At 46.9% G+C, this 24773-nt stretch overlaps 1 protein-coding gene across 4 annotated transcripts in view; it reads right to left on the reverse strand.

Annotated features, from left to right (window-relative positions):
- Positions 1-1602: 1602 nt before the first annotated feature.
- Positions 1603-24773, reverse strand: part of syne3 (spectrin repeat containing, nuclear envelope family member 3) — a 156751-nt gene continuing 133580 nt past the window's right edge. For 3 of the 4 annotated variants that reach the window (XM_086002507.1, XM_086002505.1, XM_086002504.1), the window contains 5 exons: positions 24121-24190; positions 21375-21521; positions 16071-16226; positions 7043-7078; positions 1603-5214 (listed from right to left, as the gene is read on the reverse strand). In XM_086002507.1, coding sequence (XP_085858633.1) covers positions 5017-5214; positions 7043-7078; positions 16071-16226; positions 21375-21521; positions 24121-24190 — 607 coding nt within the window. In that variant the 3' untranslated portion in view covers positions 1603-5016. The remainder of the gene's footprint in view (positions 5215-7042; positions 7079-16070; positions 16227-21374; positions 21522-24120; positions 24191-24773) is intronic. The other variant, XM_086002506.1, reaches the window with a different exon arrangement.

A 24773-nucleotide genomic window follows, 5' to 3' on the forward strand; every position in this document is an offset into this window, starting at 1 on the left:
ACTCACCTTGGTTCCATAAACCTCAATATCCTTTCCTAACAAATCTATCCATCTCTGCTTCGAAAGCTCCAAATGACCCCTAGCCTCAACAGCTTTTTCGGGGAAGAGTGTTCCAGATTTCCACGACCCTTTGTGTGAAGAAATGCTTTCTGACATCACCCCTCAACGGCCTGGCTCTAATTTTAAGGTTCTGCCCCCTTGTTCTGGACTCCCCACCAGAGGAAACAGTTTCTCGGTATCTACCCCATCAAATCCTTTACTCAAACACCTCAATTAGATCACCCCTTAATCTTCTATTTCAAGGAAATACAAGCCTAATCGAAGCAACCCTTGTAGTCCTGGTATCATTCTGGTGAATCTGCACTGCACCTCCTCCAAGGCCAATATATCCTTCCTGAGCTGTGGTTTCCAAGAACTGAATGCAGTTCTCCAGATGGGGTGTAACCAGAGCTTTATACAACTGGAGCATAACTTCCAGCCCTTGAGATACAGATCAACATTCCATTAGCTGCCTTAATTTTTTGTACCTGTTCACTAGCTTTTAATGATTTCTGTACTTGGACCACTAAATCTCTCCTGAACCAGTTACGAGCTTCTCACCATTTAGAAAAAACCTTGATCTACCTTTCTTGGGCCCAAAGTGTGTGACCTTGCACTTTCCTGCATTGAACTCCATCTGCCAGTTTTGCCCACTCGCTTAATCTATTAATGTCACATTGTAACTTTCTGCTCCCTCTACACTTTTTCCTTAATTCATTCACAGGATGTGGGCATCGCTGGCAAGGCCAGCATTTATTGCCTATCCCTAATTGCCCTTGAAGGTGGGGGTGAGCCGCCTTCTTGAACTGCTGCAGTCCGTGTGGTGAAGGTACTCCCAGTGATTTTGTCGTAGCGTTTTGATACAACTGAGTGGCTTGCTAGGCCATTTCAGAGGGCAGTTAAGAGTCAACCATATTGCTGTGGGTCTGAAGTCACATAGGCCAGACTGGGTGAGGACGGCAGATTTCCTTCCCTAAAAGGATATTAGCGAACCAAATGGGTTTTTAATGACAATCCAGTAGTTACATGGTCACCATTACTGATACTAGCTTTTTTTAAATTCCAAATGTATTTAATTAACTGAATTTAAATTTCCCAGCTGCCATGGTGTCTCTCCTAACTTAGTGTCATCAGCAAACTTAGGGGGGCACGGTGGCATAGTGGTTAGCACTGTTGCCTCACAGCGCCAGGGACCCGGGTTCAAATCTGGCCTCGGGCGACTGTCTGTGTGGAGTTTGCACATTCTCCCTGTGTCTGCGTGGGTTTTCTCCGGGTGCTCCGGTTTCCTCCCACAGTCCAAAGATGTGCAGGTTAGGTTGATTTGGCTATGATAAATTGACCCTTAGTGTTAGTGGGATTAAATACATGGGTTACGGGGATGGGGTGGGATATGTGTCAGTGCAGGCTCGATGGGCCGAAATGGCCTCTATCTGCACTGTAGATTCTGTGATATACAACTCTTCATTCCTTCATCCAAGTCATTGATCACATCAAGTCGAGGGTTTTGGGAGAGGGCGAGATTTTCAGGTAAAAACTTTAATAAAGGTATTAAAAGACACAAAATGCAATGGATACATTTAATCAGGTTATTGTGAAATATATAACTTAAACTTTTTATATTTTAATAAAACTTTGTTTTGGACTTTAAAAACAGAATAAATGGCAGCTGCATTAAAAAAACATAGAGTGATTCAACTGGTTAATCAGCAAACCAGAACACAATGTCTACGTGTGGGTTTCCGCTATAAATGTTAATATCGATTTTCAATGTTTAACTGTTGACTCAATCATGACACAGCAATTGGGATTTGTGGACAGGAAGGGAATGCATGTGTCTATGTACTGTGTATATTTGAGTATGGACCCTCCAAACTGGTTGAAAGGGCTTCTTTATGATCACTCAATAAAAGCTTAGCAAGAGCACTTACATTCTTAAGAGTTAAATAATAAAATACTATTTTTATTACTTGAAAATAAAGATGTTGCATTGAATTCACCTCAGCAGTGCTTTCTTTAAAAGGTAACACAAGAAACTTTCGTTTATCTGGAGGTTAAATGTCCGGAAAGCTCTATCTACCAGCAAAGTTCAGGAGTCGGTTCAGCTAATTTTTTTTTCTTTTCGTTGCTTCTTTTCTCCAGTCCTGGCTCTGCAAGCGTCTCTGTAGCTAAGCAACAGCTTCAGCTAGACGCTTGCAAGTTGCGCCGACTGTTTTGAAGCTGTTGCTAAGCAACAGGGTTTGTTGCTTCACACGGAGCTCTGAGCTCCGTATGTTTTAACATTAGCGCTGGTTTCTACGGCAGTTTTGATCTAACGGCACCAGCTCGGTCCCGTCGGTGCCGGATACCAGAAAGTTTCCTGTATCTGGCTTAAAAATTGTACACGCATCAGAAACCAATAGGATCACTCTAAAGCCAGTTAAGCGATTACAAAAGGGCCCAGAATAAAACCTGCTTTTGCACCGCTTTAGGTGCCACAATCATATTATGAAGCCCATGGGATTAAAGGGACAGTGGCAGCGTGGATATAAAATTGGCTAGAAAGCAGCGAGTAGTGGTGAACGGTTGCTTTTCAGACTAGAGGGAGGTAAACAGTGGTGGTCTCCAGGGGTTGGTTTGGGACCGCTATATTAATAACCTAGACTTGGGTATACAGGACATAATTTTAAAGTTTGCAGATGACAAAGCTTGGAAATGTAATAAAGAATGAAGAGGATAGTAACAGACTTCAAGAGGACATAGACAGACTGGTGAAATGGGCAGACACACGGCAGATTAAATTTATTGCAAAGTGTGAAGGGATACATTGTGGGAGGAAAAATGAGAGGCAATATAAACGGAATGGTGCAAAGTGGGTGCAGGAACAAAGAGACCTGGGGGTGTATGTATAAAAATCTTTGAAGGTGGCAACAACAATTTGTATTTATATAGCACCTTTCTAATGTAGTAAAACATCCCCCGGCGCTTCACAGGAGCGATTATCAAACAAAATTTGACCCCGAGCCACAGAAGGAGATTTTGGGACAGGTGGACAAAAGCTTCATCAAAGAGGTCGGTTTTAAGGAGCATCTTAAAGGAGGGGAGAGAGGCGGAGAGGTTTCGGGAGGGAATTCCAGAACTTAGGGCCTAAGCAGCTGAAGGCACGGCCGCCAATGGTGCAGCGATTAAAATTGGGGATGCGCAAGAGGCCAGAATTGGAGGAGTGCAGAGATCTCGGAGGAGGTTAGAGACAGGGTGGGGCGCAGATATCTCGGGGGGCGGGGGTTGTGGGCCTGGAGGAGATTACGGAGATAGGGAGGGGCGAGGCCATGGAGGGATTTGAAAACAAGGATGAGAATTTTAAAATCGGGACATTGACTAACCGGGAGCCAATGTAGGTCAACGAACACAGGGCCGATGGGTGAACGGGACTTAGTGCGAGTCAGGATACAGGCAGCAGAGTTTTAGATGAGCCCAAGTTTATGTAGGGTGGAAGCTGGGAGGCCGGCCAGGAGAGAGTTGAAATAGTCAATAAGCAGGACAAGTCGATAAGGCTGCTAAAAAAGCATACGAGATCGATTTATATTCTTTATAGAATACAAAAGCAAGGAAGTTATGCTAAACCTTTATAAAACACTGATTAGGCCCCAGCTGGAGTAGTGTGTCCAATTCTGCACACCACACTTTAGGAAGGATGTCAAGGCCTTTGAGAGGGCTCAAAGGAGATTCACTAGAATGGTACCAGGGATGTGGGACTTCAGTCACATGGAGATACTGGAGAAGTTGGGGTTGTTCTCCTTAGAGCAGAGAAGGTTAACGGTGTTCAAAATCATGAAAGGTTTTGATTAAGTAAATGAGGAGAAATTGTTTCCAGTGGCAGAAGGGTTGGTAACCAGAGGACACAGATTTAACGCAATTGGAGAAAGAACCACAGGTGACATGAGAACTTTTTTTTACACAGTGAGGTGTTGTGATCTGCAATGCACTGCCTGAAAAGGCGGTTGAAACAGATTCAATAGTAACTTTCAAAAAGAGAATGGGATAAATACTTAAAGGGAAAATATTGCAGGGCCTGTGGGGAAAGAGCAGGGGAGTGGGATTGATTGGAAAACACCTTCAATGGACTGAATGGTCTCCTTCTAGTTTCTAGGACATGACTGAACTTGTGTCCTAAATAATACTGTTACTGAAGTCTCTGGAAATGACAACAATAAGATGGTCAAACGTCAATGGCACAATTTAGGATGACATTTATCCTGAAATTCCTGCACTATAACATCAGTTATATTTAAAAAAACACGACAGATCTACAGATTAGAAAACTCCTTCAGGCACAGATTGGAATGACAAATTCCCAGTAACTTCTGTCAACCAGAGAGATGAGTTTATGGCTTGAAATATAAACAATTTCATAACTTGGCCAGTCACAAGTTACACCCCTCAGAATTCTACCAATCAAAAATTAGATCAGTGCCCAATGCAAGCTGAGGGCTGGAATCACAAACTTCAGCCAGAAACTGATGGAAAATGGTTAACGATTCTTTCTAAATAAATTATTTTTAGCTTATAAATGAAATAATTTGTTTTTAGTGACCCAACATTATACGGAGGGAAATGCTAGCAAAATTCCATTATGGAGCCTTACCCTCGCACAGATTCCTGTTCACATCTCACTGCTGCAACTAATGGGCTACCAAACCAACACTTTCAAAAGGATAAAGTAACTTCTGCCGGAGTCTGTCAGGCAGCAAAATCTGTGTGTGAATACTGTCACCATTCCAGCCAATACAACAAGGGAATGAGTTATGCTCTGCAGCATCTCTGGTGAAATGACTGTAACTCAGTGCTGAAAACACTGTACAGTGAGCCCAGTGTGCCCAGCTATGTTAGACACACTGTACAGTGTGCCCAGTGTGCCTGGCTATGTTAGACACACTGTACAGTGAGCCCAGTGTGCCCAGCTATGTTAGACACACTGTACAGTGAGCCCAGTGTGCCCAGCTATGTTGGAGGGGGACCCTGATATCTCAGTGTTAGGTAGAAAGAACGTGCAAAGTTGTTGACCACACTGCAGCTGTCCTGTTCCTCGATGAGTGGCAGTAGGAAGGCAAGGAGCAGTAAGAGGAGCAGGAGTAACTGGAGAGGGAGCGCTGCACAGCAGGCACGGGACAGGTAGTGGCAGATCCCTCCTGAAGTCTGCTGGAAAAAAAAAGCAGAAAGTGAAACTGGTTAAAAGGCACAGCGTTAAATTTCACATGTCAAGCACAGAAACACTTTACAATTGTTTTATGCATCATAACCTCTATTTTAGTCTTCAAAATGTAATATTTAATAAAACATTAAAAAAATTACATTTTCAGCTAAACATGGAAAACATTGGACGAAATCCACTTTGGACCACACGACATCCCATCCTCCACGCATTAAACTTCAGCTCAACTAAAACTCTGCTGCCTGTAGCAACCTTGCACCAAGTCCTGCTCACCTATCACTGCTATCCTTGCTGCCCAACATCGCCTCCTGTCCCCCAATGCTTCCAATTTAAAAATTCTCATCATGGTTACATCCAGTCACGGCCATGCCCCTCCCTATATTTCTAACCTGCTCTAGTCTACAACCTGCACCACCCCCCTACCCCCACAAGCTTCCGGTCACATCCAATATCTTTGGCTAAGCCTCCATTTTTGTCTGCCTCCGTCACCTTTTGCTCAATCGCAGCACTGTTGTCTCTAAGTCAGAAGGTCGTGGGTTCAAGCTCCACTCCAGGCACTTGGGCACATACTGCAGTACTGAGGGAGTCTTCTTCTTAGGCAGTCCCTCGGAACCGAGGATGACTTGCTTCCACACTAAAAATTAGTTCTCAGGTGACTGATGAGTCCAATGTGGGATCTACTGTCTCTGTCACAGGTGGGGCAGACGGTGGTTGAAGGGGTGGGTGGGTGGGGTGCTTGGGTTGGCGTGCGTTCCTTCCGCTGTTTGCACTTGGTTTTCGCCTGCTCCCGGCGAAGAGACTCGAGGTGTTCGGCGCCTTCCCGGATGCTTCTTCTCTACTTTATGCAGTCTTGGGCCAGGGATTCCCAGGTGTTGGTGGGGATGTTGCACTTTTTCCAAGGAGGCTTTGAGGGTGTCCTTGAAGCGTTTCCTCTGCCCACCTGGGGTTCTCTTACCATGTCAGAACTCCGAGTACAGCGCTTGCTTTGGGAGTCTCGTATCGGGCAGTGCTACACTGTTGGTGGTGCCATCTTTTGGATGAAACGCTAAACCGAGACCCCCATCTACCCTCTCAGGTGGACGTGAAACATCTTTCTCTCTTTCTGTGAAGCACCTTGGTATGTTTTTTATGTTAAATGCACCATATCACTGTAAATTATTGTTCTTGTTAGTGCTATGTCCAATCATCCAATCACAACCATCAATGTCTCCAATCATCCAATCACACCCATCACCGTCTTCAATCATCCCCACCGTCTCCAATAACCTCCATCACTATATCTAATAATTTTAAAATTAAACTTAACCTGAAGTAGTGTTGTAGGTTTTATCTTGTAATGCTAAAAGTCATACCACCTTAAAGGCAAAGATCAAAAATAGAAGAGAAACTGAGTGGGGAGAAGATTATAACATCATTCAATTGTGTTTGGACAGTTGCATTCTGAGCATAGCCTGGTGAGGAATGGGGGCTATTTAAACTTCAATTCTGTATAATTCCTAATAAGCTGCATTCAGCTTAGTGTAGCAGTACTTCAATTTCAGGGTCACTGTTTTACACTGAGTGCATCATTCACAGTCTGTTTTTTTACAAAGGATGTTCCAGGATTTGAATGGTGCTTTAGGGACCACATTCCATATTACCATAAAAATCGCAAACTAGTAGCCTTCATAACTGCAGTAGAACTGTGTCCAGGAGCTACGGGGCATGGGTCCTGCAAAGAACTCCAAACGTGATGGTCTTCCCATCCCTGGAGGATGTGTTGAAATGACAGCCAAATCAAACACACAAGGAAAGGATTTAAGTGAATGTAATTACCTTTCGGAATTCATCTACCTCATCACGGCCTTGAATCTGCAGAAACAAACATGAAAAGTAGAACACTGAGAAAACAGCTCGCAACCAGGGCAACAGAGAGGTAGCAAGTGACGCAACCCAGGCGCCGAGCGATGCAGCGCCGACGCAGAGCGATGCAGCGCGGTGTAGGGGCACCAACTGCAGACGCCACTTGACACAATGAATAAATCTAGTAATGCTGCAAGACACCTTTCCTTTGCATTAATTAATTCTAAAGCATTTCTTGGAAGAAAGATTTGCACATTTGGGAATGATGGTAGTGGCTGTTTAGTTATGACCTGATCATCTATCAATTTGAGTCGTAACAACAACCTGCATTTATACATTAGCTTTCATGCAAAAAAGGACAACCCAAGGCTTTTCACAAAGAAGTCAGGACACCGAGCCAATCATAGAATGATAGCACAGACAGAGATTTTGAGAAAGGAGACCAAAGGTGTCTCTGCACCTGCTTAATATGTTACATCTCCAGCTTTTTCCAGTTCTGATGAAGGGTCCCAGACCTGAAACGTTAACTCTGTTTCTCTCTCCACGGATGCTGCCTGGCCTGCTGAGTATTTCCAGCATTTTCTGTTGTTATTTCAGATTTCCAGCATCCGCAGTATTTTGCTATTATATAAGGAGACCAAAGACTTGGTCAAAGTGATAGATTCTATGGAGACTCTTGAAGGAGGAGAGGAAGATAAGAGACAGGCAGCTTTAGGGAGGGGATTCCAGTGTAGGGTCGAGACAGCTAAAGGCACGACTGTCAATGCTGGGGCGAAGTGGCAGTTGCACGACAGGCCAGAGTTCGAGAAACAGAGATTTGGGGGTGGGGGGAGAAATGTAGGGCTGCAGGAGGTTTCAGAGATAGGGAGGGGTGTAGGGCTGGAGGAGGTTTCAGAGATAGGGAGGGGTGTAGGGCTGGAGAAGGTTTCAGAGATAGGGAGGGGTGTAGGGCTGGAGGAGGTTACAGAGATAGGGAGGGGTGTAGGGCTGGAGGAGGTTTCAGAGATAGGGAGGGGTGTAGGGCTGGAGAAGGTTTCAGAGATAGGGAGGGGTGTAGGGCTGGAGGAGGTTACAGAGATAGGGAGGGGTGTAGGGCTGGAGGAGATTAGAGATAGGGAGGGGTGTAGGGCTGGAGGAGGTTTCAGAGATAGGGAGGGGTGTAGGGCTGGAGAAGGTTTCAGAGATAGGGAGGGGTGTAGGGCTGGAGGAGGTTACAGAGGTAGGGAGGGGTGTAGGGCTGGAGGAGGTTACAGAGATAGGGAGGTGTGTAGGGCTGGAGGAGGTTAGAGATAGGGAGGGGTGTAGGGCTGGAGAAGGTTTCAGAGATAGGGAGGGGTGTAGGGCTGGAGGAGGTTACAGAGATAGGGAGGGGTGTAGGGCTGGAGGAGGTTACAGAGATAGGGAGGGGTGTAGGGCTGGAGGAGATTAGAGATAGGGAGGGGTGTAGGGCTGGAGGAGGTTTCAGAGATAGGGAGGGGTGTAGGGCTGGAGAAGGTTTCAGAGATAGGGAGGGGTGTAGGGCTGGAGAAGGTTACAGAGATAGGGAGGGGTGTAGGGCTGGAGGAGATTAGAGATAGGGAGGGGTGTAGGGCTGGAGGAGGTTACAGAGGTAGGGAGGGGTGTAGGGCTGGAGAAGGTTACAGAGATAGGGAGGGGTGTAGGGCTGGAGGAGGTTTCAGAGATAGGGAGGGGTGTAGGGCTGGAGAAGGTTTCAGAGATAGGGAGGGGTGTAGGGCTGGAGGAGATTACAGAGATAGGGAGGGGTGTAGGAGATTAGAGATAGGGAGGGGTGTAGGGCTGGAGGAGATTAGAGAGGTAGGGAGGGGTGTAGGGCTGGAGAAGGTTACAGAGATAGGGAGGGGTGTAGGGCTGGAGGGGGTTACTGAGATAGGGAGGGGTGTAGGGCTGGAGGGGGTTACTGAGATAGGGAGGGGTGTAGGGCTGGAGGGGGTTACTGAGATAGGGAGGGTTGTAGGAGGTTTCAGAGATAGGGAGGGGTGTAGGAGATTACAGAGATAGGGAGCGGTGTAGGGCTGGAGGAGGTTACAGAGATAGGGAGGGGTGTACAGCTGTAGGAGGTTACAGAGATAGGGAGGGGTGTAGGGCTGGAGGAGGTTACAGAGATAGGGAGGGGTGTACGGCTGTAGGAGGTTACAGAGATAGGGAGGGGTGTACGGCTGTAGGAGGTTACAGAGATAGGGAGGGGTGTAGGGCATTCTGAAGGGGGAGGGTGAACAGTCAGAGGTCGTGGTTCACATTGGGACCAATGACATGGGTAGGAAGAGGGATGAGGTCCTGCAGCAAGAATTTAGGGAGCTAGGTAGCAGATTAAAGAGCAGGACCTCAAAGGTTGTAATCTCTGGATTACTCCCGGTGCCACGTGCTAGTGAGTATAGGAATAGGAGGATAGAGCAGATGAATGCGTGGCTGAAGAGTTGGTGCAGGAGGGGGGGCTTTAGTTTCCTAGATCACTGGGTCTGCTTCTGGGGAAGGTGGGACTTGTACAAGTCAGACGGGTTACACCTGAACCAGAACGGGACAAATATCCTTGCGGGGAGGTTTGCTAGCTCTGTTCGGGGGGGTTTAAACTAAAATGGCAGGGGGTTGGGAACCTGAGCAGGGAGACAGAGGAAAGGGAAACAGGGATAAAAGCAAAAGATAGGAAGGAGAAAAACAAAAGTGGCAGTCAGAGAAATCAACGGTTTAAATCAAACGTGGCCACAGTAAATAATAATTCTAATAGGTCTAAGAGCGTTAAAAAAACAAGCCTGAAGGCTTTGTGTCTTAATGCGAGGCGCATTTGTAATAAGGTGGGCGAATTGGCTGCGCAAATAGAGGTAAACGAATATGATTTGGTTGGGATTACAGAAACGTGGCTCAATGATGGCCAAGACTGGGAACTCAACATCCAGGGGTATTCGATATTCAGGAAAGATAGGCAAAAAGGAAAGGGAGGTGGGGTCGCATTACTGGTTAAAGAAGGGATTAATACAATTGTAATGAAGGATATTAGCTCTGATGATGTGGAATCTGTATGGGTAGAATTGAGAAATACTAAGGGGAAAAACATTAGTGGGAGTGGTATATAGACCTCCAAACAGTAAGGCGGAGGTTGGGGATGGCATTAAAAGGGGAATTAAAGAAGCGTGCAATAAGGGCACAGCAGTCATCATGGGTGACTTTAATCTACATATAGATTGGGCCAACCAAATTAGTCACAATACTGTGGAGGAGGAATTCCTGGAGTGTTTACGGGATGGTTTCCTGGACCAATATGTCGAGGAACCAACCAGAGATCAGGCCATCTTAGGCTGCGTATTATGTAACGAGAAAGGATTAATTAGCAATCTTGTTGTACGAGACCCCTTGGGTCGGAGCGATCATAATATGATCGAATTCTTCATTAAGATGGAGAATGAAGTAGTTGACTCAGAGACTAGGGTCCTCAATTTAAATAAAGGAAACTACGATGGTCTGAGGAGCGAGTTGGGTAGGATTGATTGGGGAATGGCACTCAAAGGGTTGACGGTGGATAGTCAATGGCAAACATTCAAAGACCGAATGGATGAGCTACAGAATTTGTTCATCCCAGTTTGGCATAAAAATAAAACAAAAAAGGTGACTCAACCGTGGCTAACAAGGGAAATTATGGATAGCATAACATCCAAGGAGAGGACATATAAATTGGCCAGAAAAAGCAATAATCCTGAGGATTGGGAGCAGTTTAGGATTCAACAAAGGAAGACAAAGGGATTAATTAAGAAAGGGAAAATAGAATGAGAGTAAGCTTGCAGGGAACATAAAAACTGACTGTAAAAGCTTTTATAGATATGTGAAGAGAAAAAGATTGGTGAAGTCAAGTGTAGGTCCCTTGCAGTCAGAATCAGGGGAATTTATAATGGGAAACAAAGGAATGGCAGACCAACTAAATACATACTTTGGTTCTGTCTTCACAAAGGGGGACACAAATAACCTCCCAGAGATGCCGGGGAACATAGGGTCTGATGAAAGGGTGGAACTGAAAGAAATCAGTATTTGTAGGGAAATGGTGTTAGGAAAATTGATGGGATTGAAGGCCGATAAATCCCCAGGGCCTGATAATCTACATCCCAGGGTACTTAAGGAAGTGGCCCTAGAAATAGTAGATGCATTGCTGGTCATCTTCCAGAACTCGATAGACTCTGGAACAGTACCCATGGATTGGAGGGTAGCTAATGTTACCCCACTATTCAAAAAAGGTGGTAGAGAAAAAGCGGGGAATTATAGACCGGTAAGCCTGACATCGGTAGCGGGGAAAATGCTAGAGTCTATTATGAAAGATGTAATAGCAGAGCACTTGGAAAGCAGTGACAGGATCGGACAAAGTCAACATGGATTTACAAAAGGTAAATCATGCTTGACTAATCTACTGGAATTTTTTGAGGATGTAACTGGTAAAATAGATAAGGGAGAACCAGTGGATGTGGTGTATTTGGACTTTCAGAAGGCTTTTGATAAGGTCCCACATAAGAGATTAGCGTGCAAAATTAAGGCACATGGGATTGGGGGACAAGGTATTGACTTAGATAGAGAACTGGTTGGCGGACAGAAAGTAAAGAGTTGGAATAAACGGGTCGTTTTCCGAGTGGCAGGCAGTGACTAGTGGGGTACCGCAAGGATCGGTCCTAGGACCCCAGCTGTTCACAATATATATTAATGATCTGGACGAGGGAATTGGATGTAATATCTCCAAATTTGCAGACGACACAAAGCTGGGTGGGAGGGTAAGCTGTGAGGATGATGTCGTGAAACTCCAGTACGATTTGGACAGTTTGGGTGATTGGGCAGAAACATGGCAAATGCACTATAATGTGGATAAATGTGAGGTTATCCACTTTGGTGGCAAAAACAGGAAGGCAGATTATTATTTGAATGGCAATAGATTGGGAGAAGGGGAAGTGCAAAGAGACCTGGGTGTTCTTGTGCACCAGTTGCTGAAGGTAAGCATGTAGGTGCAGCAGGCAGTTAAGAAGGCAAATGGTATGTTGGCCTTCGTAGCAAGAGGGTTCGAGTACAGGAACCATAGAACATATATATCAGAAACGCTGCCTACGGAGGGCACGGACCATCATCAAAGACCCTACCCACCCCAGCCACAGTCTGTTCGCCCTCCTACCATCTGGGAGACGCTACAGATGCATTCGCACCCGTACGACCAGATTTAGGAACAGATTCTTTCCCAGGGCTGTCATCCTACTGAACTCCACAAATAAACACTAAAGCCTGCACATCTGCCGATGCACTTTATTATGGTCATATTTATGCTAATATATATGTACAAATGTATGTTGAAATGTTTAAGTGTCCTAATCCAAATTGTACACTCTCGGGAGCCGCAAGCCTACATTTCGTTGCACTGCACTTGTGCACTAACAATGACAATAAAAGTTGATTTGATTTGATTTGATTTGAAGGATGTCTTGCTACAGTTGTACAGGGCCGAATGGCCTACTCCTGCTCCTATCTTCTATGTTTCTCAACCCACAGATCCCAATCCACGGGGTGGTATGGGTCAAGCTTTGAATACTCAGTCCCAATTCATTACAGGGGGTCATCTTCCACGTGAACGCCGACGACACCCAGCTCTACCTCTCCACCACCTCCCTTGACCCCGCCCCCACTGCTCGATGTTGTCAGACTATTTGTTTGACATCCAACCGCAATTCCCTTCTGTTTGTGGAGGAGGCCAAAGATGATGACTTCGGTCTTCCGCATGTTCAACTTTTTTTATGTTCATTCATAGGATGTGGGCGTCACTGGCAAGGCCAGCATTTATTGCCCATCCCTAATTGACCTTGAGAAGGTGGCGGTGATCCGCCACCTTGAACCGCTGCAGTCCTAGTGGGGAGTACCTTCAGCACACTGACTGCAGCGGTTCAAGAAGTGGCTTGCCAGGGGTAATAGGCCAAGCGGGACTTGGGGTGTCCTTGCTGACCAGCATTGGCTCCTGTCACCCATTGCCTCCAATTTCAAATTCTCATCCTCATGTTTAAATCCCTTCCTGGCCTCATCCTTCCCTATCTCTGTAACCTCCTACAGCCCTACACCCCTCCCTGTCTCTGTAAACTCCTACAGCCGTACACCCCTCCCTAACTCTGTAACCTCCTACACCCCTCCCTATCTCTGTAACCTCCTACAGCCCTACACCCCGCCCTATCTCTGTAACCTCCTACAGCTGTACACCCCTCCCTATCTCTGTAACCTCCTCCAGCCGTACACCCCTCCCTGTCTCTGTAACCTCCTACAGCCGTACACCCCTCCCTATCTCTGTAACCTCCTACAGCCGTACACCCCTCCCTATCTCTGTAACCTCCTACAGCCCTACACCCCTCCCTATCTCTGTAACCTCCTCCAGCCAAACACCCCTCCCTATCTCTGTAACCTCCTACAACCGTACACCCCTCCCTATCTTTGTAACCTCCTACAGCCGTACACCCCTCCCTATCTCTGTAACCTCCTACAGCCCTACACCCCTCCCTATCTCTGTAACCTCCTCCAGCCCTACACCCCTCCGTCTCTGTAACCTCCTACAGCCCTACACCCCTCCCTATCTCTGTAACCTCCTCCAGCCCCTACAACACTCCCTATCTCTGTAATCTCCTCCAGCCCTACACCCCTCCCTATCTCTGTAACCTCCTGCAGCCCTACACCCCTCCCTATCTCTGTAACCTCCTCCAGCCATACACCCCTCCCTATCTCTGTAACCTCCTCCAGCCCTACACCCCTCCCTATCTCTGTAACCTCCTCCAGCCCTACACCCCTCCCTATCTCTGTAACCTCCTCCAGCCCTACACCCCTCCCTATCTCTGTAACCTCCTCCAGCCCTACACCCCTCCCTATCTCTGTAACCTCCTCCAGCCCTACACCCCTCCCTATCTCTGTAACCTCCTCCAGCCGTACACCCCTCCCTATCTCTGTAACCTCCTACAGCCGAACACCCCTCCCTATCTCTGTAACCTCCTACCGCCCTACACCCCTCCCTATCTCTGTAACCTCCTACAGCCGTACACCCCTCCCTATCTCTGTAACCTCCTACAGCCGAACACCCCTCCCTATCTCTGTAACCTCCTCCAGCCCTACACCCCTCCCTATCTCTGTAACCTCCTACACCCCTCCCTATCTCTGTAACCTCCTACAGCCATACACCCCTCCCTCTCTGTAACCTCCTACAGCCGTACACCCCTCCCTATCTCTGTAACCTCCTACAGCCATACACCCCTCCCTATCTCTGTAACCTCCTACAGCCGTACACCCCTCCCTATCTCTGTAACCTCCTCCAGCCCTACACCCCTCCCCATCTCTGTAACCTCCTCCAGCCCTACACCCCTCCCTATCTCTGTAACCTCCTCCAGCCCCACACCCTTCCCTATCTCTGTAATCTCCTACACCCCTATCTCTGAAACCTCCGACAACCCTCCCTATCTCTGTAACCCCCTCCAGCCCTACACCCCTCCCTATCTCTGAAACCTCCTACAACCCTCCCTATCTCTGTAACCCCCTCCAGCCCTACACCCCTCCCTATATTTGTAACCTTCTCCAGCCCTACACCCCTCCCTATCTCTGTAACCTCCTACAGCCCTGCAACCCTCCCTATCTCAGTAACCTTCTCCAGCCCTACACCCATCCCTATCTCTAACCTAACATAGAAACATAGAAGATAGGAGCAGGAGTAGGCCATTCGGCCCTTCGAGCCTGCTCCGCCATTCAATGAGATCATGGCTGATCATCCAAATTCAGTACCCTGTCCCTGCCTTCTCCCCATATCCCTTGATCCCTTTAGCCTTAAGAAATATATCCAACTCTTTCTTGAATATATTTAATGAACTGGCCTCCACCGCCCTCTGTGGCAGAGAATTCCACAGGTTCTCCACTCTCTGGGTGAAGAAATTCCTCCTCATTTCAGTCCTAAATGGCTTACCCCTTATCCTTAAACTATGACCCCTGGTTCTGGACTCCCCGACCATCAGAAACATCCTTCCTGCATCTAGTCTGACTAGTCCTGACAGAATTTTATAGGTTTCGATGAGATCCCCTTTCATTCTTCTAAACTCCAGCGAGTATAAGCCCAATCGACCCAATCTCTCCTCATACGTCATTCCTGCCATCCCAGGTATCAGCCTGGTGAATCTTTGCTGCACTCCCTCCATGGCAAGAACATCCTTCCTTAGATAAGGCGACCAAAACTGCACACAATACTCAAGATGTGGCCTCACCAAGGCCCTGTACAACTGTAGCAAGACATCCTTGCTCCTGTACTCGAATCCTCTCGCTATGAAGGCCAACATACCATTTGCCTTCTTAACCGCCTGCTGCACCTGCATGCTTACTTTCAGCGACTGGTGCACAAGGACGCCCAGGTCTTGTTGCACTTTCCCTTCTCCCAATCTATTGCCATTCAGATAATAATCTGCCTTCCTGTTTTTGCCACCAAAGTGGATAACCTCACATTTATCCACGTTATATTGCATCTGCCATGCTTCTGCCCAATCATCCAACCTGTCCAAATCATACTGGAGTTTCTCGGCATCCTCCTCACAGCACACACGCCCACCCAGCTTTGTGTCGTCTGCAAACTTGGAGATATTACATCTAGTTCCCTCGTCTAGATCATTAATATATATTGTGAATAGCTGGGGTCCTAGCACCGATCCCTGCGGTACCCCACTAGTCACTGCCTGCCACTCGGAAAAAGACCCGTTTATTCCAACTCTTTGCTTTCTGTCTGCCAATCAGTTCTCTATCCAAGTGAATACCTTGCCCCCAATTGTAGGTGTGATTTATGCCACCGCACACCTGCATTAAATGTCCACTCCTGTATATAGAGACACCAAGATCCGTGCAATGTTTCGTGAATGGAATCATGTGATTCACTAAGGACTGCTGCAAAATGAAAAGCTGGCAGCACTCAGGAAAGCTCAGACGCTATTGAAGAGCTCCTGTAAACCCAGGTCGCAGTACGTACCGGGAGCTCGCCAGCCTCCCTCAGCTTCGCTTTATACAATATCCAGCGGTATCGCAAATCCTCCAGCTGTTTCTCTTCTTCATTCACACCGGTAGACTCAGCACGGAGGAGCCCTTCAAAAATCTTCTGGCCATGAGGGATACGAGAATGCAGCACCTGGAAACAATGTCAATCATGTGAGAAAAGTTAATAACTTCCACCGCTTTGTGCACATAATTGAAGAGACAGGCAGTTGAATCCTCGGAGTACCCTGGATTGTCTAGAAACCAGCGGGAAGCCCTCTTCTCCCTCAGTATCAGTTCTTGGATGGTGTTGGAGGAATCCTGTCAACAACAGGAGCAGCCGATTCTGCCCACTGCAGCTTTGCCACCTTGAGTCCACTGCTTCAGTAGGTAAATCGCATTGACACAAAGCGTTTTCTCCAAGCGGTGAGGATGGCACCGACATCCCTGCTAGACACTATCATTCTGTCTTATGGTCTTCTGGGTAACGTGTTTGACAAAAATTAAGTCTTTTTTATTGGGTTATATCTTGGATTTGTTCTTGCTGATCATAGAACATACAGGGTTAAAACTCATTACTGTCAGCTGTTTCTACAGGCTGCAGAGAATATGCATTTTACACCTCAGGCAAGGCAGAGGCAAAATGTCATTGAGGAACGTCTCGATAGGAGTGGGCCGACTGCTGCCACTGTCGTTGGAGGGTGACTCCCCTCTCTCAGATCATTCCACACCAAGCCAATCCTATCAGCTCCAAGCATCCTGTGGGCTGTTTACATAAGACATAGGAACAGGAGTCGGTCATTCGGCCCCTCGAGCCTGCTCCACCATTCAATAAGATCATGGCTGATCTGATCTTGGCCTCAACTCCACTTCCCTGCCCGCTCCCCATAACCCTCGACTCCCTTATCGTTCAAAAATCTGTCTATCTCCACCTTAAATATATTCAATGACCCAACCTCCACAGCTCTCTGGGGAAGAGAATTCCAAAGATTCACGACCCTCCGAGAGAAGAAATTCCTCCTCATTTCCGATTTAAAAGGGTGCCCCCTTATTCTGAAATTATGCCCCCGAGTTCTAGATACCCCCACGAGGGGAAACATCCTCTCTGCATCTACCCTGTCAAGCCCCTTCAGAATCTTATGTTTCAATAGGATCCCCTCTCATTCTTCTAAACTCCAATGAGTATAGGCCCAACCTGCTCAACCTTTCTTCATAAGACAAGCCCTTCATCTCCGGAATCAACCTCGTGAACCTTCTCTGAACTGCCTCCAATGCAAGTATATCCTTCCTTAAATAAGGAGACCAAAACTGTACGCAGTACTCCAGGTGTGGTCTCACCAACGCCCTGTACAGTTGTAGCAGGACTTCCCTACTTTTATACTCCATTCCCTTTGCAATAAAGGCCAACATTCCATTTGCCTTCCTAATTACTTGCTGTACCTACATGCTAACATTGTGATTCATGTACAAGGACCCCCAGATCCCTCTGTACCTCAGCATTTTGTAATCTTTCCCCATTTAAATAATAATTTGCTTTTTTATTTTTCCTACCAAAGTGGATAACCTCGCATTTTCCCACATTAAACTCCATCTGCCAGATTTTTGCCCACTCACTTAGCCGATCTATATCCCTTTGGAGATTCTTTGTGTCCTCCGCACAATTTGCTTTCCCACCTATCTTTGTATCATCAGCAAATTTGGCTACATTACACTCGGTCCCTTCATCCAAGTCATTAATATAGATTGTAAATAGTTGAGGCCCCAGCACTGATCCCTGCGGCACCCCACTAGTTACATAGAAGATAGGAGCAGGAGTAGGCCATTCGGCCCCTCGAGCCTGTTCCGCCATTTAATGTGATCATGGCTGATCATCCAAATTCAGTATCCTCTCCCTGCTTTCTCCCCATACCCCTTGATCCCTTTAGCCTTAAGAAATATATCCAACTCCTTCTTGAATATATTAAATAAGTTGGCCTCAACTGCCTTCTGTGGTAGAGAATTCCACAGGTTCACCACTCTCTGGGTGAAGAAATTCCTCCTCATCTCAGTCCTAAATGGCTTAGTTTGCCAACCTGAAAATGACCCATTTATCCCGACTTTCTGTTTTCTGTTAGTTAGCCAATCCTCTATCCATGCTAATATATTACCCCCAACACCATGAGCTCTTATCTTGTATAGTAACCTTTTATGTGGCACCTTATCGAATGCCTTCTGGAAATCAAAATACAGCACACGACATCTACGCGTTCCCCTTCATCCACCCTGCTTGTTACATCCTCAAGAATTCCAGCATATTTGTCAAACATGATTTCCCTTTCATAAAACCATGCTGACTCTGCTTGACTATATTATGATTATGTAAATATCCTGCTACCACTTCCTTAATGATGGACTCCAGCATTTTCCCAATGACAGATGTTAGGCTAACTGGTCGATAGTTGCCTGCTTTCTGTCTCCCTCCTTTCTTAAATAGGGGCGTTACATTTGCGGTTTTCCAGTCCGCTGGGACCTCTCCAGAATCCAGGGAATTTTGGTAGATTACAACCAATGCATCCACTATCTCTGCAGCCACCTCTTTTAAAACTCTAGGATGCAGGCCATTGAATCCAGGGGACTTGTCCACCTTTCGTCCCATTAGTTTGCCTAGTACTTTCTCTCTAGTGATAGTGATTGTTTTAAGTTCCTCCCCCACCCCAATAGCCCCTTGATTATCCATTATTATTGGGGTGTTATATTGAGATAACTAGAGTTTAGAAGAATGAGGGGGGGATCCCATTGGAATGTATAAAATTCTGACAGGGCTAGACAGACTGGATGCAGGGAGGATGTTTCTCCTGGCTGGGGGGGGGGGGGGCGGGTCTAGAACGAGGGGTCACAGTCTCAGGATACGGGGTAGGACATTTAGGGCTGAGATGAGGAGAAATTTCTTCACTCAGAGGGTGGTGAACCTGTGGAATTCTCTACCACAGAAGGCTGTGGAGGCCAAATCACTGAATATATTTAAGAAGGAGATAGATTTCTAGACACAAAAGGCATCAAGGGGTATGGGGAGAGAGCGGGAATATGGTATTGAGATAGAGGATCAGCCATGATCATACTGAATGGCGGAGCAGGCTCGAAGGGCCGAATGGCCTACTCCTGCTCCTAGTTTTCTATGTTTCTAATGGTTTTTCAGCTTTGTTGGGTTTTGGCTAGCATCTGCTGTTTCTCTGCTGAGCTGGGTGACTTGTTCTACAGGTTTCTCTGCTGTTGGTCGCTAGCTAGTGGTTTTACATTTTCTCTGCCGCTTCTGATCTACGGTGACCTCCCACTTGTGTCAACTTCGCTATCATCTTTCTGCACCGCAACCGATTCTCATTCCTACTGCAATAACCTCCATCCTCCAATTCTCTACCCTTTAAATAGCTTCTGGATTTCACTCACCTGCTACACCTGTCTCCGAACTTGGACAACAGTTTGTCTATGCTCCATGCAGACTCCATCTTACTGACATCAACTTTTTTCCCTCCACGGGACCTCTGACTTTAACTCTGGAGTCCCTACTATTGTCTCCAACCTGCTATCAGGAAATATGTATTTCATTAATTGCTACATAACCAGGCCTATGTAACTCCAGCTTTTTCCTGTGTCCATCCATTCTTGGCATCCTCCGAAGGGCCCACCGTGGCACTTGTCATTTCCTCCTCATGAGCGGCAACCCCAACTGTCCCATCCTACTCTTTCGCCGATCTTCGCGCCCAGCACACCCGCTGGGGGCTAATCTTGCCAATCTCCTCCCCATCCAACTCACCCCTCCCAGTGCTGATCCTGTGCTCGCTGGCAGTGGATCAGCCATCACCGACCCTCTCCGCATCTCCCTCCAGAATGTCTGTTCACTTGAGAACAAGACCATTGCCATCCATGAGCTTATTGTGGATGATTGCATCAACATCATGGCCCTGAAGGAAACTTGGCTGAGGGGTGATGACACCTTAACCCTAAATGAAGCTTCCCCGCCTGGCTATATCTTCCACCACCGTGGTGGCGGTGTGGCTCTCATCAGCAGCAGCAGCGGTGGCGGCAGTGCGGACCTGGGAGGAGCGGCGAGGCGGCGGCAACACCAACTCAGCACCGGCAGAATTTTCAAAGAGTGACGTCAGAAGTCAAAAGTGACGTCAGCACAAGGAGAGGGAGCCGATTGAGGCCAGTGTCGGGAGCGGAGGTACAAGGCTTACCAATCTCACAGACCAGCGGTGGCGTTCCGGAGCCACGTCACGATTCAAAAAGTGACGCGGGCAAGAGGAAGCAGCTGATTGGGTGAGTATTTATACTACTCTATAGTTTGACAGTTAAGATTAATAGTTTATAAAGTTTAGACGGTCTTAATTTTTGTGGTTATACTTTCTAAGGTCCCTGTTGTGTATCGGGGAGTGCGAGTAACCAAGGGCCCTTGAGTCATTTAATTGTAGTGTAATTGGTGGTATTGATTTGATTTAAATTAATTAAAGGGTAAGTCATGGCAGGGCAGCTTGGCCCCGTGGCATGCTCCTCCTGCACTATGTGGGAAATCAGGGACACTTCCTGTGTCCCTGACGACCATGAGCGCTGCAATGTCGGAGGGGCAGTACTGAGGGAGTGCTGCACAGTCGGAGGGGCAGTACTGAGGGAGCGCCGCACTGTCGGAGGAGCAGTACTGAGGAAGCGCTGCAATGTCGGAGGAGCAGTACTGAGGGAGTGCTGCACTGTCGGAGGAGCAGTACTGAGGGGGCGCTGCACTGTCGCAGGGGCAGTACTGAGGGAGCGCCGCACTGTCGGAGGGGCAGTAACTGAGGGAGCGCAGCACTGTCGGAGGGTCAGTACTGAGGGAGTGCTGCAATGTCGGAGGGGCAGTACTGAGGGAGCGCCGCACTGTCGGAGGGGCAGTACTGAGGGAGCGCAGCACTGTCGGAGGGGCAGTACTGAGGGAGTGCGGCAATGTCGGATGGGCAGTACTGAGGGAGCGCCGCACTGTCGGAGGGGCAGTACTGAGGGAGTGCTGCAATGTCGGAGGGGCAGTACTGAGGGAGCGCCGCACTGTCAGAGGGGCAGTACTGAGGGAGTGCTGCAATGTCGGAGGGGCAGTACTAAGGGAGCACTGCAATGTTGGACTACCATACTGCTCTTTGGTAACACACAATTTTGCACCACTCCTCAGCACGGTTTGGTAATGTTGTATTGCATTGCTCAACAGCGTAATGGGGACATGCCCTTTAGTAATACGCAGTCACTCACGTATAGCCCAGGTTAACAAGTTGCCAACCCAATGATCTGAAATTCCGATTACCTTCAGGCCTTGTTTTCTGATTTTTCTCTCTCTGCTGCTCCTGGGACTTTTAGCAGCTAAAATATTGGTCAGTTTCCGATCTTCAGTTTTTAGCCATTCTTCAAACTTCATCAACAACTTGTGATCAGTCTGATCTCGATTATACACCTGTCAGAGAATAAACTGGACTTTGACAAATCTGATTCATATAATGAGAATTGTGCAGCGCTGACATCATTTCCAAACTTCAGAAATGAATCTCAGTGAGATTACACAACAGAAGCAGAACCTGTAGCTACACGATTACAACATGTGCAAGCATAGGCTTGTAGATCTGAATGTGCTGCCACAGCTTCTGTGGCGTTGCTCACTGTAAGTCAGATAGTTTGCTGTTGTACAGAACAAGAGTGTTCAGAATGCAATGACACTGAGTATTCTACTTCTAAAGTGAAGCTGAATCTCTCTACCTTTCTTTTACATCCTGCTTCTCTCTGTTTCTCTTCTCTCGCTCTCCCTCATTCTTTGGTGCGCATATTAGCTGTTGCGTTTCCTACAGTACAACACTTCAAAAGTATTTAATTGGCTGTGAAGCGCTTTGGGACGTCCTGAGGTTGTGAAAGGCGCTATAAAGAAAAGACAGACAGACTTACATTTATATAGTTCCTTTCACTTTACAGCGCTTTACAGCCAATGAAGTACTTTTGGAGACTAGTCACTGTTGCAATGTGACTACACTATATAAATACAAGTCTCTTTCTTTCTTTGCTTTCTGGTAAAGATGACAGTAAAAGAAAAGATGACAGTAAAAGATAATGTGAAGAGAGTGAAGCACTAATCCTCTTGTTGCACATTTGCTCCCCCTCACAGCCATCTCCTCCTATATCGCGTCACACCATCCTTACTCACTGCCGTGTCCTTTCCCCTCCTCTCGAACCTTTCATCCCTTTATTCCATCAACTCCTTTCATCCCATCTCCCCTCAAATCCTCCTGCAATCCATTGTCCCTCACAGCACGGTGGCATAGTGGTTAGCACTGTTGCCTCACAGCGCCAGGGACCCGGGTTCGAATCTGGCCTCGGGCGACTGTCTGTGTGGAGTTTGCACATTCTCCCCGTGTTTGCGTGGGTTTTCTCCGGGTGCTCCGGTTTCCTCCCACAGTCCAAAGATGTGCGGGTTAGGTTGATTGGCTATGATAAATTGACCCTTAGTGTTAGGGGGATTAAATACATGGGGTTACGGGGATAGGGTGGGATATGTGTTGGTGTAGGGGTTACGGGGATCGGGTGGGATATGTGTCGGTGCAGGCTCGATGGGCCGAAATGGCCTCTATCTGCACTGTGGGGTTTCTGTGTGATTGTGTGTGTGAACATTACTGTTTCTAATTTACATCAATAATTTGGATTCAAAAACTTAGTCAAATTAGCAGCTGATACCAAAATCAGAGGGACAGTGGAATTGAAGGAGGCAGTCCAGCAGCTACAGAATAAGAGAAACAAAATGTGTGAATGAACTGAACAATGGCAGGTGGAATTTAATGCAGACCAGTGTAACGTACACAGGACACAGGAAGGGAAAATGGGCAATGCACATACTCCATGAATGGTGCTGAAATAGCTGAAGATGAGGTGGAAAGAGATTGAGGAGTCTTAGCAGACTTAATGTTCGACATGTCCAACCAATGCAGAAGAGCATTCGACAGGCAGCAGAATGATGAACTACAACCGGTGCAATGGACTAAAAGCCAGAGTAAACTATACAGGGTTCTGGTCAGATGGCACTTGGAGTACTGTGTCCCGTTATGGTCACTAAGAACAAGAGACACAGTGTGTGCTGGAGCAGGGCAGAGAGAAGCCGTGAGGTTGATCCCCAGTGTCAGGGTCTGAAGAGAGGAAAGTCTGGAGAGACTAGGGCTTTGAATTAAGATGGGCTCAATGGCCTCCCTTATCCACAAGAACCTGTGAAATAGGAAGTGCAAAAGGGACACACTGTGCACTGTTTTACAGACAGTTAAAGTGAGGCAACAGTAACAGTGCTTATAACACATCTGTGGTTCCTGTTTACTAGTGCTGAAAATGAGGCTTTTCCAGACTCTCGCTTGAAGATCGGACACACGCGAATTACTAGGAGCAGACAGTGGCCATGGGATGGTAGAAGCTTCTTCCTTCAGTCAGGGAGAGGCAACACCAGACTATCAGAGGCATGGAACAAATTGACTAGTTCCTTTAGACAAAGCCAGAAGGATAATGAGCAAGGAGAGTGGAGGAGTATCAAATGAACAGTTTCAGCTGTGCATAGAGTAGGCAATTCACTGACGAGGACACAGGTCCATGGAAAGGATAGTCTAGAAAGAAACATTCTCGATTCGGAAACTGAATTATGGTACAATTCTTTCTTCACATTCTAATCTGCTCAGATATTTTCTTTCATCATTGGGATAAAATACTTGAAGCATTTCACATGATGCAAAATATGTTCACTGAAAGAGCTTGCAGATGAAATCCCAACTGAAACCCTTTTATCCATTATCGCGAGCTACTTCCCTTTCTCAGACATTTTTGTTTCTACAAGTCCAGTGAGCAAGTTTATGAGACAGATTCGACCTGCCACATCCCACACTGGCACGCCTTGGTAACATTACACGGAAACCCGGATTCCATTCAACTCACTGCACTGTAAAACTCAAACATTCAGTAGCTCCAACTTGCTCTGCCCTTTACTACATTTTGACAATTGTTTTTTGATTTGATGTGAATATATCTACAAGTACCTTTCTGGTGAGCTGATTGCGGAATCGGTCCTCGTGTCCAGCTCCCGAGTCTCTGGCTCCATCCTGGGCGCTGTGAGAACAGTAAAGGGAATTTAACAACCATACACAGCTTGGTGGGAGCACAATACCAGCATGGAAAACAACTCGTGTCCTGACAGCCACTAAATTATTCCTTGTGTGTTCGAGTCCATCTCGTATCTCGCAAGCACCACCCTGACCAGTGACCATTGCATCATACGCAGAGCAAGATTCACTGAAAGTAAATGAAATCATAGATAGAAAGTAGGTGCTAAATAGGTTGGCATCACTCAAAGTTAGCTAGTCACCTGGTCCAGATGAGATGCATCCTAGGTTACTGAGGGAAGCTAGGGTGGAGATAGCAGAAGTTCTGACCACAATCTTTCAATCCTCCGGAGCTGAACAGCGGACCTGCGAGAGGCACAGAGTCGGCGAGAGGAACTTAACACAGGAGTGACGTCAGAATTCAGAAGTGACGTCGGCACAAGGGAGCCGATTGGCGAGAAGCTGGTGGGTATTTTCTGTTAAGTTTTTTGGTAAGTTTTAAGTGTATTTCTAAGTAGTTCATAGCCTATTAATAGAGGGACAGAGCTGATTGGTGAGTAACTGGCGAGTGTTTTATGTTAAGTTTTTAA

The sequence above is a fragment of the Somniosus microcephalus genome, chromosome 12 (assembly GCF_052327205.1).
Source record: "Somniosus microcephalus isolate GS21.2 chromosome 12, FLI_Smic_1.0, whole genome shotgun sequence".
NCBI classification, from domain to species: domain Eukaryota; kingdom Metazoa; phylum Chordata; class Chondrichthyes; order Squaliformes; family Somniosidae; genus Somniosus; species Somniosus microcephalus.